This window comes from Larus michahellis, chromosome Z (genome assembly GCF_964199755.1).
Source record: "Larus michahellis chromosome Z, bLarMic1.1, whole genome shotgun sequence".
NCBI lineage: Eukaryota > Metazoa > Chordata > Aves > Charadriiformes > Laridae > Larus > Larus michahellis.
The window spans coordinates 41,144,783-41,162,439 of NC_133930.1; the positions used below are offsets into that span (position 1 = coordinate 41,144,783).

At 39.1% G+C, this 17,657-nt stretch overlaps 1 protein-coding gene across 3 annotated transcripts in view; it reads left to right on the plus strand.

The window, feature by feature from the left end:
- CEP78 (centrosomal protein 78) overlaps positions 1 to 11,038 on the plus strand; it is a 28,071-nt gene extending 17,033 nt beyond the window's left edge. For all 3 annotated transcript variants that reach the window (XM_074570597.1, XM_074570598.1, XM_074570599.1), the window contains 4 exons: positions 5,139 to 5,216; positions 6,849 to 7,015; positions 8,520 to 8,673; positions 10,198 to 11,038. In XM_074570597.1, coding sequence (XP_074426698.1) covers positions 5,139 to 5,216; positions 6,849 to 7,015; positions 8,520 to 8,673; positions 10,198 to 10,722 — 924 coding nt within the window. In that variant the 3' untranslated portion in view covers positions 10,723 to 11,038. The remainder of the gene's footprint in view (positions 1 to 5,138; positions 5,217 to 6,848; positions 7,016 to 8,519; positions 8,674 to 10,197) is intronic.
- Positions 11,039 to 17,657: the final 6,619 nt, after the last annotated feature.

Below are 17,657 nucleotides of genomic sequence, written 5' to 3' on the forward strand. Positions count from 1 at the left end.
ACTGTACAAATACTGCATAATTAACTACCTGCTTTTTTTTTTTTTCAGCTGATGTATACTTTGTCTTTAGACCTACCCTTTTTCTCTCTAGCACTTTTGTTTTAGGAAGATTTTCAAGGTTTTCACATGTTGCTGGGACCTAAAGTTGTATAGCAGCTTTCTTCTTTGTAGGTGATTCCATATTACTGTTGACATTGTGCTGTACAGTGGCTTCAACGCTCTCATCAAGAGCATTGTGCTTAGAATCATGGAATTTCATGTCGTATGCGTATTGCACCAAAAACTTCTATGCAGCAAGTACAGTGCTATCAGGAAACACTTGATGTATTTATGCTTGGTGTTTGGAGAGGGAGGAGTATTACTTCCAGGACACACTGCAGAGGCAGACAGTGTTTTGTGCTTTGGGGAAGGGTTGTCATATTGACCTATGTTGTCAGTGTTACCTGTAGTATTACATATAGAGCAACTGTAAAGAAGGGATAATTTGTGATTAATTTGAGCTTCCTGGGAGGTAAAACTACAAATTTTAGGAACCTACCCCAGAAGTGTTTCTAAATTTCCTGTGCTTGTAAAGGTCCAGATTTTCCTGATTTTCTGAATTCGAAAACCAAAATGCTTTTTTTAGGCCATGGTTGCATATCTGACAGCATTGTTTAAGCAATCTCAGACTGTTTCTATGCCTCACCCATCCTTTTTGTTCATTGATGCAAAGCGCAGTTTCACATAATGGCAGAACCAAACCAATAACTTCTCAGCATTGAATGGTGAGGTCTATTTCCTTTCCATGCCTTTGTGCTTTTCCATTTCTTGCTTCAGTCTTTATCTCTCTTGTGTCTTTTTCACGTTTATCTGATCATAAAGGCAAGTTGATTCCACTTGCTAATGTGGAGAAAACTCATGTCGTTCAACAAGTTCTGCACCTGGAAAAGAACAGCCCCATGCACCAATATATGCTGAGGGCAGACCATCTGGAAAGCAGCGTTGTAGAAAAGGCCCTGGGTGTCATAGTGGACACCAAGCTGAACACGAGCCGGCAATGTGCCCTTGTGGCAAAGAAGGTGAATGGCATCCTGGGCTGCATTAGGAGGAGTATTGACAGCAGGTGGAAGGGATGTGATCTATCCTTCCCCTGTTTTCAGTGCTGGTGATGCCACACCTGGAGTGCTGAGTCTGATTCTGGTTTCCCTAGTACAACAGTGACATGGACATACAGAAAAGAGTTCAACGATGATCCACAAGGATGGTTAAGGGACTGGAGCATCTCTGCTATGATAAAAGGCTGAGGGCGCTGGGCCTGTTCAGCCTGCAGCAGAGAAGGCTCAGGGAGGATCATATTAATGTATATAAATACCTGAAGGGAGGGTGCAAAAAGGACAGAGCCAGGCTCTTTTATCTGGTGCCCAGTGATAGGTTGAGAGACAGTGGGCACAAACCGAAACACAGGAGGTTCCTCCTGAAGATCGGGAAACACTTTTTCAGTCATTGTGAGGTTGACTGAGCAGTGGCACAGGTTGCCTAGAGAGGGCTGTGGAGACTCCATCCTTATGAGATATTAAAAAAAACATCTAGACCTGGTCCTGGGCAGCTTGTTGTAGGTGGCCTTTCTTGAGCAGGGGGTTGTACCAGATGACCTCCAGAGGTCCCTTCCAACCTAAACCAGTCTGATTCTGTGATATTTTTCCACATTAGTTTTCTGCCATCATAATGACTCACATTGGCTTATGTGATTGGGTGTGTTCCAGAGCTGGAGTACAGTAAGTAGCAGAAGTCTCTGGCTGAAAATGTGAGAGGGAAAGTGGAGGACCCTTTTTATCTGTGTTAATTGGGCTTAGGTACTGTCATTAAACAGCTCTTACTGCAGACCTACTTGAGTGGGGAGCTAACTTGGGGAACTGATCTAGATGAAAAGTAATCCAGTGTGTGTGGCTGTAGCAGGCCTTAGCACAGCCTTTCAGTAGAGTGGGACAACCAGCTTTGCTAGAACAATGATAGGATTGCAGAATGGGAATGAATACTAAGAGGTGGGAACTCCTTAAACTGCCACTGTGTTCTCCCCAAACATCCCTTGATGTGACTAGACGACCAGACTTTCACTTTAGTATGTAAGTCCTCGAGAACTTCTCTGCATCCTTCTACTCAAAACGGGGCTTTAAACTTACTACTTAGTGAAACAATATTAGTTGTGTTTTAATTTTTTAAAAAATCCCTTGGCTAACGAAAAGCTTAATTTCTGCTTACACGAAAAATAACAAGTTACAAATATTCTTTCCTTCCGCTAGAGGAACTCTGAAATGTCAGAATTGCCTCTGATGAAGAAGGTAGCTGAGGAAACTCCCAGATTTTGAAAGTTTAATTAGGGATATAAATGGTGAACTTCACTTAATACAGTTAGAAGGGTAGCTCTTTCTACACATTAATACTATGTTAATTATGTAGAAGTAGAGATTGCACTATAACCTTTTTAAAAATAAGGACAACAATGTAATCAAGTAGAAAAACATGCCTAATTAGTTACTGAAGTTTTTTCTATATTGTTAGTTTTTAAACTTCAGTTTTATACCTCTGTCTAGTGTTGAGTAGTCATATTGCATACAGTAATTCTGAGGGCTACAGATATATTTGCTATTCAGCTTCACCTTAAATGGTGTCAGTGCTGTCTTTCTGGACTACGCTACTAGAAGGCTCAGTCTTGTATCTTGGATGTATATTTAGCTCTGGTGTATTTTAATAATTTTTTTCTGCATGAAGACAAGCAGATTGTGTAGGCTAGTGAATTTCTCAAAAGGAAATGAAATAATAAAGCATACATAAACTTGTAATTTAATGGTGACAAATATGTTTGCAGAGGTGCAAAGCATCTTCCTTTAAATGTAGGCTTCTGATACTGCTTATGAGGAGATGTGGCTGCAGTGTTTGTCAGGTGTTTTTTGTGAAGTCAGCCCATAATATTGTGTACATCTACACAATGTCTGTGATAAATCAAGTTTAAACAAAACTACAAAACCTCCAAATTTCTGTTTAAAAAAATCTTGATAATTTAACTGTCTGCTAAGCCTTTGCCCTTTGAAAATACAAGGGCATTTGAAAATGCCCTTGAAAAAAACAACCTGCAATTTAAAGTGCTATGAACTTTAGAATTGTCAAAAATCTGTGCACAACAAAAGTACTATAGAACTAAGGTTTCTAAAGTAGAGTTGCTTGCCAAGAAAACCCTGCACCCTAGAAACTTTAAAATACATGTATACATATGCGCGTGCATACACAAGAAATGGAATGGTAAGAATTTTTCAAGTCTGTGGTACCTGTGACTGGTCTTCAAAGCTAGGTTATAGGATTTCAGGTTACATGTCAAGTTGTGAATGTAGAATATTATGGTTGCTACTTTCTGTGCTGTGCTTCTGTATCTATAAAATGATTTCTAGCTGCTATTATTTCCACAGGTAAATTCCAGTGAGATTGTGGTATTTGTTGAGGGTTCTCCTTAGAGATTCCCCCGTCCCCTGCCCCTTGCCTGGAGGTGATTTTGTTGCATCATGGCAGTGAGATACTGTTAAATCTCTTCCCAAATACCGTCTTTGAAATGTGGTTTTTCTGTACCCTCTGACCTCTGAGAGTCTTTCTCGTGTGTTCAGATGATAAAGAGATGCCTAGCTTTAGCTTGGTTGTTGCTAGTCTAGGGATCTTAGGTGTGGACTTCACTAGACAGTAGTGACAGACCTATTACCTTCACTCTGAGTGGTTGTCACTGTGAGGGCTGTATCTGGAATATTTTAGAACCTGCATAGAATGCGTTTGGTTGGAAGGGACCTTTAAAGGTCATCTAGTCCAACCCCCCTGCAGTAAGCAGGGACATCTTCAACTAGATCAGGTTGCTCAGAGCCTCATGAAGCCTGGCCTTGAATGTCTCCAGGGATGAGGCCACCACCTCATGTTTGAATCAGATGCAAAAGTCCCTCGTGTCCTACAGGACCTGTGAGGACCTCTTTGCATTTGTAGAAGGAGTATTTTTACTATGCATTCTGTCGTACACCAATCTTCTCAGTTGATTGCTTGTATGAACTGCACTATTAATGCTCTTGAATAGGCTTTTGACAGTAAACAAAGGATTTCAGTATTATTTGGATCTTTGCTCCTCTGTAGAACTGATTGATAATGTGTGTACAAAAAGCAGTGTCCTGTGTTGCATATATGTGCCTGTATACAAGGTGTATAGAGAAATGAAGAAGCTTTGTATACTGTTAATTCTGAAAAATAGAGCGGCTTGATAACTTTAACAGTTTTCACCTTTGGAACCAGAAGGCTGTGTTAAGGCATGCAAGAACAAAACCTTCTGTTTGTTCCTCCACTTGAAATGCTGTAATTAAAGATGATAATGCACTGCTATCATATGAGAAAACGTGGTGATTGCTTGTCAAATCCTGACTAGTGTTCACTGAAGCTGAGAGATTCACTACTTAGAACTGAAAGTTAAAATACAAGTGTAGGCATCTCATGAATAAGACTAGAATATATTTGTTAGATGTTTGGGTTTGTTTTTGTTGTTAATTCAGCACTAGGCTGCCTAACTCACTCAAACAGTTTGGGATTGTGAAAAATTTACTTTTCCTGCTGAAGAACTAAGTGAAACCAATTGGAGAGAGTACAGTTCTTACAGTTCAGAATTTTGTTTTCTTACTGCTGTATTAAGCAATAAAATCCTGGATGAAGAATGCACTCTGAAAATCTAGGTATAGCTACTAAGGAATTTTTAGAGCCCAATTTTAATTTTTAATGAGGTAGATGTATTTAGTTAAAAATGAGGTCTGAAAAGTCAAAGGGAAAGAAGTAGAGAAGAACACACATTCCTGACAGTAGTGTCGTAGGCCCAAGAGACTTGTGCTATAGTCTCACGTTATTTGTTGCTATATTGCAAATCTGTTAAGCGCATCACGCTTATTTACACTTTCCTGTGTTAATTTTTTTGCATCCTAGAGTTACATACTGGTAGGCATCTGTCATGTATTTTTGTAGAAGATATGTTATTGCTTGGAATGCTGTGTGTTAGTTGTTAATTGGACATGTTGACATTTTGTATAATATTGCATGTTGATCTGACATTTTGAGATAAATTTCACGATGGTTTATCTGTGTTATGATAGTTGGAGCTGGAAGAATGCATGGAAAAATTAAAGGAAGAACAAAGAGCCAGAGTAAAGGCTGAGGAACGCATAATGGAGGTAATGATACTTAACTGTTAATCATCTTTACTTTTAAAGGAGGCACCAATCAAACTATCCACTTGCTTAAGTAGCAGTAATTATCCATGACCTTTAATGTGGTAGCTTCCAGAGTTTCAGTTCAAAGTCACATGGATCATTTACTAGTCTAAGGGCAATGATGAAATCTGCATTAAGTAATGTGTGTTTGTTCTCCTGATACTATTCCAGGGCCTTGAACTCCAGGTCAAACTACTCTTTAAATGTATTTCATTCATTTGGTGTATTACTTATGGTCTGGGGCATCCTGATGTTTGCTTTTCTTGAGAAAGTGACTAAATCTGTTTGCAATTTGCAGCAGATGGGTAGTTCTTTGAGGTCTCCCACCTTCTTTATGATGACTTGCACCGAAAAGCTTTTTGTTGCAAATGTTTAATTTGGCTTATTCTGTCCCTTTGATTTTTAAGTTTTGTTTCTGCAGGCAATAAAAATGTCAGATGTTTTTCTGCATAGCATGTTGGCTGTAGCCATCAGTTGTTGCGAAGCGGAGTTTCGCGTTATGGAACCAAACTAACAACTTGTCACAGTTAAATTGTGAGGACCATTTCCCCTCCATGCATTGTTGCTGACCTAAAAAGATCCTTTTTCATCGATGAGCAGAATTTCTTGTAAAAGTTGAGTGTAAGATGGTGTAAACGAATGCATTTGGTTATTAGATGTGATCTGGAGTGGAATGAAAGTGGTGGTACCCTTTGGAACTTGAGCAACAAGTGGTGCCCCACAGTACAGGGAGCAGATATCCACAAAGGAGTCTGCACTCTACAAGGTTCATTGTAGTCCTCTGGTGCGGCCATCCCCATCCTCCTGTAATGTGAAGTGCACCAGTCGGCTCTGCTGGATATCTGTTGTTTGAATACTTAAATGGTTTTTAGGCTAAATACCTACTGCAAGAAATCTTTCTCTGTCATGCAAGACTGCTTGGACGTAGCACCTTGTTTCAGGAGAAGGGATAAACTAAGTAGCAGTAATCTCTAAAATTATGCATTTTAATGCTAGTTTAAGTTACAGTACACTACAGAGATCTATAGGTTTTTGTCCTTCTCTCATAAAAGATGAAAGAAAGTAAGCCTGTGGGATCAGTGCTTGCATAGCTGTAATCTTAAATGAGTATCTGAGTTAATGTTTCCCTGAAACACCAAATCCTGTGTATCCTACAGTTATTATTCAACTTTCAGTTTGTTATTGATTTGATTAATGTTCAATGTGGAGAAAAATTGGATCATCTTAAACTTACAATTTTGGGATGCACAGTGCAGGGGAGAGATACACTAGTATGCATTCTTTGTGATACAGATAGGTCAATATAAGGAGACCATTGGTCTTCATTAAGGATTTTACTAGTAAAATAAATTCTTTGGTGTTAATGTGTCCTATAATACATGCAAAATAACATGATATGAAAGCTAATTTTTTGCTCGCACTTGCTCTGCAACATTCTGTACATACTGAAGACAGTGCTGGGCCAGCAGTTTTGAGTACCTGCAGTAATTTCACTACAGTAGCATAGAATTGCAGCAGTGGATAAACAAACCTGCACTGAGCTCAATGTAACTGCCCTGAATATTTCCTTTTTTTTTTTTTTTTCCCCCATAGCTGGAAATTGAAAATGCAAGATTAAGGAATCTAAATATCTCCCTATCTGATGTTCTTCATGCACAGTCAGTAACCAACATGATTTTGGAAGATGAAGGTGTTCTAGGCAGCATTGAAAACTCTTTCCAAAAGTTTCATGCATTTTTAGACCTCCTTAAAGATGCTGGGTAGGTTGTCACTTTAATGAAGTCTTACTGTTTCTGCTGAGATCTCTTTACAAAATTATCCTCCTAGTGACGTATGCTGCCTTCTTCACACAGATCTCTAGCACTGTACTTGCAAAGAATAAAGGAAGAAAAATTAACGGTGTACCTACTGTTCAGTCTTTTCTCAGTGGCAAATCATGATCCAAGCGCTGTCCAGCTGAATTCATGTATCTGTCCTTAGGAAAGGCTTTCAAGAAGCCCATTCCAAAGGAAAAGAAAGCTTCTGTTAAAGCATGCTTCCAAGTCTTTATTGCATTGCCTGTGGCTCTTAGCATTCCCATGATATGAAAGGCTCAAAATGCAGTTGAACTGGCTTCAGAAAGTGACCTGTTGCCTTGGGCCCCCTTTTACTAATTGAAGTACAGAAATCTAGGTGGATGAATCTGACCTCTGTACTTAAATTCTGGATTATTTATTATTACTTGAAATATTGTAGAGACTATGGATGAAAGTTTGTTTTAAGGCTTTACCACTGTACCTGCAGTTTCTCAGAGGATGGTTCATCCTTCCCATTTGTCAAAGAATTTCAGCTTAAGTTCTCTAACGTGTTTTGTAAGGCTTATGTAGCCAGCCATAGCAATCTTGTCCAGGAGAATGAAGGAATGATATGAAGATACATTGTAGTCTACTCTGCATGTTCAGAGAAGACCACAAAAGAATTTATTTGCCCACCCTGCTTCCTGCATCCATACACCTCCAAATTTTAGTAACGTAACTTACGTAAAGTTCACCCTGAGACTGTCTAATTTTGTGCCAATCAGTTGGTAGAGTTGCCATTACTTTAAGAACGAATCTCAAACTTTGGAGGAAGGGAAAAATGCTTTTACATGACATAAAAAAATACATTTTTCAAATGGGCCCTGCATCTATTCATAATAATAGACACAGAATCCCAATCACAAAGACTGCACTTCTTAATAAGCTTCTATATATAATATGCTGTGCTATCAAATGATGGCTGCAACTTCTCACTTCTTATTGAGGCTTAACACACCCAAGTGTTACATTTGGCAAACTTGTAAGTTGGCAGGTGAAACAACATGACTGTATTTGTGAAGCATTTGATTGGATTTGGCTGTTAAAAATTATGCTAGTTTGGGAGATGTGCACCAATCCTCTGATTTAATGATGGAGTTTTAATCTTTGTTGCGCCTGACAAGGAATCTGCTTGACAGCATCCTGCTTTGAGATCAATGCTAACTGGGAGAACTCCATTCTTAGTCTCATAACACTGAGTGAAGACTGACGGTTTTGAACCTGCAGGCTAATTTGTGCAAAGATAGGAAAATACCTTTGGCTACTTGTTTTCATCTTTATTCAGCTATTATGGGCTTCTCAGAAAATAACGGAAAAATTAACTTCAAAACTTCAAACAGATTTTGTTTCTTCTTCTGGTTTTGATCATTTAAGTCTTTCACAAGCTAAGCATTTTTTGTGTCATTTTCTATTAAACGTTATTTTACAGGCTTGGACAACTTGCTGCATTAGCTGGGATAGACCAGTCAGATTTTGGTCTTTTGGGGCATCCACAAATGAATTCTACTCTCGCTAAGCCAGCTAACATGCTACAGGAGAAGTCCTTTGAAGAAGAAAGACAAGAACATACCCAGAATAGCAAAGTAAGTCTATAGAGGCAATGCTAGTGCCAATGTACTTGACACTATTTGATGTACTTTTCAGCTGTTGTCCCTCTCTGACTGAAAGTAATGGCTACCAAATGATCCATGAAGTTGTCATTGCAGTCTTTTGCTGTAGCTGTATTTATACAGATCATAATAATATAATGATTAATGTAAGCTTTTTAAGTGATTACCATTTGGAACAGAAACCATAGTATTTTATAAGGTACTATATAAAGTGCCAGTGGTAATTATGTTGTTTCTTATTCTGAAATATGAATTTCAAATAATGATATGCATCCATTAAAAATGGAAAAATACCATGACTAGGTTTTTTAGAAACATTTAATAATGATGTATAGTTGTTTAAAAAAACTTAGTGTGATAGTAGAGGGTAGTACAATACGCCTATTGAAAAGTGCGAATTTTCTTTTAAGTAATTGTGTATATGTCCAGTCCTGTTAGATTTCTGTGTGGGCCATGCCATGAATTTCAGAGAACTACAAAATTGCATTACTAACAACATAAGGGTTTTTCTGGATTTTTCAAGGGAGACTCAAGTTCCCTTAAAAAAAGTTTTTTGACTTTTAACTAAAAAGTTAAAAAAGGCTTAAGTTTTTAAGGCAATTAAAAATTAAGATACTGGCAGCCTACAGCCTTGTCCAACATGGATAAAACTGTCATGCTAAGACTCATTCTGCATTCCAGTGTGTTTCTTACGCCCAATATCTTCCCCATTAGGTGTTCCAAATTCCTCAAGAACACCATGAGATTCTGAGACATGATAAAAAGTGTTGGGTTTTTTTAATGGCGTGGAAAGCAATTTCCAGTTTTGCAGTTTGAATCCGCTAAAATCATTTGAAGTAACAGAGCAATTCTCATTAAAGGTTCTTCGACATTTGTTATAGTTTGGCTTGCCACAGTGTTTTCAGCTGATGGACTTTTCTAATGCGCTGTGCATTAACTTGTTCATGCAGTTTGTTTGAATCATTGTTTTTCTAATTCAGCTACATTTAGAAGCCTGAGCTTAAAGTGTTTTTTAAGTATACATGGCAAAGGACGATTACGAAAAGCTTCAACTAACAGTTATACTACTCTCACGCTTATCTCCTAGTATTGGTTAGTTCGGATTCTTGTGGCAGCTACGTATTGTGGGATAGACTATTGGGACCACACTACTGTGAACTGTGAGCAAATATAATGAATTGCAGGTATTTCAGAATGATAGGCACGATTAGGCCTTGGCCGCTTCAGTATAACTGATGCATTTGTGTAGTATAAAGTTCAGGCTAGATGTGAAACTGTAACATACCTACTCTGTGTCATTATCACCCTAGCAATCTTCTGAAACTTGCTTGCTTTGAAAGGTAATAAAGGTTGTGTGACTGGTATTATCTCTGAATCTTTTCTATATTATGTAAACAGTTTATTTTGCTATGCAGATTTTAGTATATGGCAGTTGCAATACTGGATTTTTTTTTTCTCTAGTTGCATCAGTATCTTCATTGGAATCTCTTGTTTCAGAACAGAGCTGGGGACCTCCAGGTTCCTCTTCCTGGCACGTTTCAATCCCAGATGTTTGTGAATAACGCCTTCTCTGCTGTCAGAGAAATACAAGAACTTCAGACTGCTGGGCAACAGTACCAGCCAGGCTCATGGAAGGAAGATGAAGCTCAAACAATTAGCCAAAATAGGGAGGATAAGCCTCGAAATCGTACTCCAACGTACTCTGAGAGGAGAGTCAAACAAAATGAACCAGCAAAAGGACACAACTCAGCAAGGCATTTGGTTACCAGTCTGCATTCATTTTCTGATTCCAGCGTACATATTAGAACTAATGGTAGCAGAATATCCAGTGGTGCTTCTGGTGAAAAAAGCAAAAATTGTTCCTCGAAGAAATATATTCCTAAAGCAAATGAAACAGCAATTCCAAATGATGGAGCAAGAGGAGACCAAAGTAGACTGCAGACAGTAAACTGCTCTGGAACTGATACTGTAGGATCTGGCTCCGAAATACAGGAAAGTATCCAAAGTGTTAGCAGCATTTGAAGTGGTTCTAAAATGTTTGGACTGTTCTTTACACTTATAATATTAAAAATAGATTTTGGATGCTTCAGTATAGTTTGTGAATTTTTTGTAAAGTAATGTAGGCTTTGTAACCTTTTAAAGGATTGCATGCTGTTTAGTATTCCTGTTTCATGCTTGCGTCATTTGTCACTAGATTTTTATTTTTGGCAACATGTAGAATGGTTCCCTTCAGTTTGTACTACATAAAATGGTTTCCTGGCATATGGACTTTATTGTGTACCACAGATCTCGTTATAGAGTATAAACTGTTTTGCGCTAATAAAATTAATTTGAGTACAATTTTTTTTTTCGGTGTTTATTTCCAGTGTATTGCAATGGAAGTGGAAAAAAATGGTTTTAGGGCAAACATCAATTCATGCCTAGCAGTGTGTGAATATGACATTCCCAAAGGTAGTGTAAGTTTCAGATTAAAAAATAAGCCCATATACTTCTTTTAGAAGTATTTAAATACAGTCATTCTTCTGTATTGCTATGACTACAGATCATAGAATAATACATGTTGGAAGGGACCTCTAGGTGATGTCTACTCCAACTCAATTAGGTTGCTCTCAGGACCTAGAGAAATGCGAGAACATAAAACTAAAAGAATATAATTGTTTTAAAACTTCTGGGGTTTTTCCCTCGGCTTCTTGTTCCTGTCCTTTTGCAGCTTCTGAACTACGGCACAAAGTAACATAGATTTTGATTTGCCTCACACGGCACAGAAAATCATATTGTTTTGCACCAGGAATAATAAGAAAACACACTTCAGTATGGCCCTGAAAAATAAAGCAGTATCTTTCCTTATTTTTTCACACTTGCCTGAGTGCCATGAGAAGGCAATCAGTCAAGAGGCTAATATAATAATTTCATGATTATTAGTTTCCTTCACTAACTACTGTTTTGTATATAAATGGGAGTTCTGTAAAATTAAACTTGTTAGGAAGGGTTGTAGAAATGAGGAAGATGTTAAACGTTTAAGCAAATTTTAGGAAAAGTGGTTTTAATTAATGGCAATTTTATTTTGTTAAAATAACTTCTTTCTGTGACTTTTTTCACATGCATGTGCTTCTGTCAGTCCTTTTTTAAAGGAAATTTCTGAAATTGCAGTAGCTATTGCTGGGAGACTAGGTAGTAGAACCAGACATACAATGCTTATCTTGATGAGAAGTTCAAGTGTTGAAAATTCATGGAAAGCTGCCCTTTAGAAAACCAGATAAAATTTAAATATTTTGCCTTTATTTCACAATTTACAGTGTTAGCTGAAATTCTGAATTATCATAATATTTTAACCTGTTTGATATGGACTATTTTTCTTGGCAATGTGCATTCCATTTGCAGAGTGAAGGGGACAGAGGGTGATGCAGCAATGTAAGGTATTTTTCACATACAGGAATTAGGCAAGATGATTTGGGCTGAACTCGGTGGTGTCGGAAATACTGTGTAACTTTAATTTTACTCTGTCATCTGTCGTGAGAGCTCTGGAACACAGAAGATCTGCAGAAATTCCTGAGTCCAATTGCTTGACAATTACAAAGAAACTCATGAATCCTCAAATGGAAACTTTCTACTGAGCAAATAGCACGAGATTACCTTGGCTATTGCAATATTGCACAAGTAATTGCACAATGAAAGTACATTATTTATACAGAGTTTGTCACTTCAGAATAATAGCAGGTAATATATTAATCTATGCAATTTTTTAGATATTTTTCCAAACATTTGAGGTCTATTGCTTCAGTCATGATTCTTTGCTTGTGATTTTGGTTTGATTGAACAATTACATGCAATCAGTTTCTTCAGCATTAAAATACTACGTGTTCCCTTTATAAAACTGAAACTCTAAAGCTAATCACTGAAATCGTGGATAAAATTATAAATTCAAAACGGTTCGGATTTGTGAGGTTAGGAATTATGAACCTTTTATTTGTCCCTAAAAATACCATAAGGATCTCAAAACAGTTTATGTATTGTGTGCCTATAAGCAGGTGGCATAAATAGCTTTTATGTTAAATACTACTAGTATTTGCTTTTAAAGTATGAATTATGTAAAAAAAATCTTCATTTAAAGAAAAATTGGCCAGGCAATATATAACTTAGTTACTTGGACATATTTTTTTCAGTGGGATTAGTACTTAACTGTCTTTTTTCTTTTTTTTTTTTTTTTAAATCAGAAACATGGACGATTCTCCATCTTGTCACTGGTGCTGTTGTATAGCACTCTTACTGTGAGAATGTGCAGTGCACACTTTGTATACAGTAGAACATTGGATCTGAAGCCAGTAGAGATTAATGGATGTAAGTTACCTGGGGGAGAAGTATTTTTTAAGGGTATCATGAATATTTGAGAAGTTTCAAGGTTTTCACTAGAAATTTAAAAATGAATTTCCAAAAATTATTTTGTATATATAAATAAAAATTATTTTGTATCTATATTTAAGGATAAAGTATTTTAACAAAGAAATAATAAAGAATTCGTGTGTATTTATATGTGCATTTTAAATTATTATGAAACCATTTCACCCTGGTTTTGGATACAAACTGTTTTAACCTCTTGCTATTAGTTAATGTTTTACATATTTGTCTGTGTTCTTGTTTGACATAAAAGCCTGAAATCGATAGACCAGCTACTTGCTAGTGAACATGTTACTGTTTACTTATAAAACTCCAGCATTTTTTTGTCTTCATTTGGGCTTCCCACAAATTATTTCTCACACTTCATAATTGCAATATTTGGAGACAGATCTCTGGAAAACAAAATAACCCCAAACCCTTGTCTGAACTACCTGCATCTTGTTTCAAGTCCCACCAAAACTTGCTAAGTGTCACTAGTTTGCTGGACCAGACATTGCAGCTGCCTCCTGAAGCAGCTGCCAGGTTGTTATGTAGTCAGCGTTATTTGTCTTTTAATAATGACGTCAGTTTGTCAGTTATTGTACCAGACAGAGAACTCGTATGTGCTTGCTCTCCTTGAGTGAGCTGATTCTTTTCCAGCAGCACTCATGAAGTCACGATGAACCCAGTAAAAGTTCACTGAAAACTCTGAAATGTTATTTAAATATTACACTTTCTCTGATTTTCTATAATGCTTTGTTTTGTTTTTCCATTTATGCATCATAGTAAATACAGCTCGTTCTGCTTTTGTGTGAATTATGCAAATTCATGTTCATCTGCAGGTACTTGTGACACTTGAAGGGTCAAGTGCTAGAAGCCAGAAGCATTCCTGGAAGTCACGGTTTTGAAATTCTGTACTTTATATTCAATGACTATGAATATTGATATAATGAATTTGTGGGGTTGATGTAACAAAAAATATTGAATCATAACTGCTGGTAGCAAACTATTAAAATAGGAGAAATCTTGATTCAATAGAAATGAAACTGTGACCTGACCTTTACTATTCCTCTTTATTCTCTCCAAATGAAAAGCATAATAATCCCTTGCATGTACCAGAAATGAACTCTTCTTTGTTCAGAAACTTTCTGATTTATACATACTTATGAATTTTATTTAGTCCCCATCAATGTACAATGTGAAGTGGATTTTCTAAAGCTCTGGGTCCAAGGCTTCCAGCAGAGTTGTCCTCTGATCTCATGGGAGCTGCTATTTTTGACCCGATTGGTCAGGATGGGACTTTCCTGAACTGAAAAACAATACCTGATATATACTCCTCATGCTCTCAGCCGATACCAGCATCAGCCTGCCTAGTGTTCTGCATTTTGTGTTCTAGCTCTTTGTGCCAGAGCTTTGAACTACACTTTTAATTCCAAAGTTTTAATTTACATTGTGGTTTGTGCCACACAGCTAGGATTGAAGTCTGATCCTGCTTGGATCAGTCGAAGAACTTCCCATAGCAGTGGCCAGCTTTCCTGACCTGAAGTATCAACCTAAACTATTTCTGACTGCTTCCACCACCCCTTCTTACCCTGGACACCTTTTTCTCAGCCTGGAGAAGAGATGGCTCTGGGGAGACCTTAGAGTGGCCTTCCAGTACCTGTAGAATCATAGGGTTGGAAGGGACCTCTGGAGATTATCTAGTCCCACCCGCCTGCCAGAGCAGGGTCACCCAGAGCAGGCTGTACAGGAACGCGTCCAGGCGGGTTTGGAATGTCTCCAGAGTTGGAGACTCCACCACCTCCCTGGGCAGCCTGTTCCAGTGCTCTGCCACCCTCAAAGTAAAGTTCCTTCTCATGTTTAGATGGAACTTCTATGCTTGAGTTTGTGCCCGTTACCTCTTGTCCTGTCCTCCTGTAGGGGGCCTACAGGAGAGATGAGGGAGTGTAGCGACAGGACAAGGGGTAATGGTTTTAAACCGAAAGAGGGGAGATTTAGATTAGATACCAGGAAGAGATTCTTTACTGTGAGGGTGGTGAGGCACTGGAACAGGTTGTCCAGGGATGTTGTGGATGCCCCATCCCTGGAAGTGTTCAAGGCCAGGCTGGATGGGGCTTTGAGCAGCCTCGTCTAGTGGGAGGTGTCCCTGCCCATGGCAGGGGGGTTGGAATTAGGTGATCTTTAAGGTTCCTTCCAACCCAAACTGTTCTGCGATTCTATGATTCCCCTGCAGCCTGGTGTTTGAAGCTGCCTCTCTGGGCAGACGGAGATAGTCTGGGTTTAATATTGGGAAAAGCCCATACCTCTCTTAAGCCTGTTTCTGAGACTCTATTAAAAATAATTATGTTGTAGTCACATCTATGTTGTTACTGAGCATTTCAGTTGAGGCTTCTATTTAATTAGAACTAATTTTAATAATTAAAAGTAATGTAGTTGTTCTGGGTGTTGTCGTCTGAGACATACTTCAAAAACACGTCTGCATTTTGAAGAGAACGTATCCAGCTTGTAATGTCCATGAAGTTTGCTATTATCTCTTTAGAACTGAGGAGGGTTCTGGTGTCTGAAAGCGAGTTTCGTGGGTTTTTCTTAAGCTATAGCCATTATTGAAATGAAGGCTATCTTTGTTCTAAAACCACCGTCTCTGTTTATGATCTTTTAAACAAAATAACTTGCGTAAGACAAAAATCTATTAACTAAATACCAGATCAGGCTGTAATCTGTAAATTCTTTTTATTGTTCTCAGTATCACCTGGCTTGACAGCAAAAGGAACAAATTCAAGTAGTCAGTATTTCTTCAGCGAAATAATTTGTAATGAAAAATTACCTTCTATATAAATCTCAGTGTTGACAAAATGATGGTCATCAACACTTTAATTTCTGAAAAAAATCTGGATTGGGTATACAGGTGATTAATGTTGATAATAAACTTGGTGAACATGCACAGGACTAACGTGGGATCGGCATTACGGGTAACCCTGGGCAGACTAAGGTGTTGAAGAGCTCTGCTTCATGCAGCCACATGTGAGAACCATTAATTTCATCCAAGATATTTGAAAATCGTGGGACTCCGCAAAGCCCATCTGTTTTCAGTCATGCTTGCTGTCTTGTTTCGTCGATTTACTGCTACTGCCTTGAATATCAATTCTGAAAACTGGTTGTAAGGCAGTAGTATATCTCTCACTGAAAAAATTAAAAGAAATTGGATGAGCTGAAGCCTTTCCTTCAGTTAAAACAGCTTAAGTGTATCAACTCTGCGTTTACAGCAAGGTATCTGTGGAAAGAATGGTTTAGTATTTCTGGATATTAGCCTAGGATTTGGCAGACGTCAAGGTAAGTCCCAGCTCTGCCATCCATCCTGTGAAATTAATTAAGTTTCACAGCTCTCCTGGTTTTATTCCCTTTCTATGAAACCGAAGTAGCAATTTGCCTGCAGTGGGCTGTTTGGGGAAACAGCGCACCTTAGAGAAAGCTGGGAACCTGCCTCTCCATGAGGAAAGAACTTCACAGAGAACATGAAGACACTTGGGCACTGTAAAACCACCTCTTCCAAGATTAAATACCCCCTGAAATTCATTGTAACTACGGATTACCGTTTTTAATTTCTCATGCTTTTGTACAGATTACTTTTGGGACAAGCGCCCCAGTTCTGCAGCAGCAACTGCATGGGGAAAAAACCCACAGTAAAGTTACCGTAGGACATTGTTTGTTTGTTTGTTTCTTTCTTTCTTTTTTCTTTCTTCCTATCCATTTATCTATCCGTCTATTTATCCATTGATCTATGCATCCATCCATCCATCCATCCATCCATCCATCTGTCCATCCGTCCATCCATCTACCCATCTATCTACCCACCCATTGATCTATCCGTCTATCTATCCATCTATCTTTCTATCACCCATCCATCTATTCATGTATCCATTGATCTAACCATCTATGCATCCATCCATCTATCTATCCATCTGCTGATCCATCCATCCATCCGTCCATCCATCCATCTATCCACCCATCTATCTATCCACCCGTCTATCCAGCATTGATCTATCCAACTACCTGCCTACCTACTTACCTACCTACCTATCTATCTGTTCATCTATCCATTGATCCATCCATCCATCCATATCCTTCCCTTTACCCATCTACCTACCTACCTATCTATCCACCCACGCGCCCACGGCTCTGTGTACACGCCTCCCCGGCCACGCACGCTGAAATCCCCTTCATCCCTTTGCGTCCTTCCCCGGAACCCACCGTTTTTGGCTCATTCGTGTGACAGAAGCCCCCCCGCCCGTGCCGCTGCCAGTGCCGGTGCCCGCGGTGGCGCTGTCGCGGAGGACGATCCGCCCGGGGGCGGGGGGTGGGCGGTGGCGGGGGCGCGGCCGCCTCGCGCGCCACAACCCGCTCGCGCCGCGCCCCGCCCCCGCCCCGCCTCCGGCCTGATCACGCTGCCTCCTCGTGCACGCGCTGCCTGCCAATGGGCGGCGGGGGCGCTGCCCGAGGGGGTGTGGCCAATGGGCGGGCCGCGCCGGCCTCAAGCCCCGCCCCCTGGGTGTATGTGACAGGAGCCAATGGGCGGGCGGGCGGAC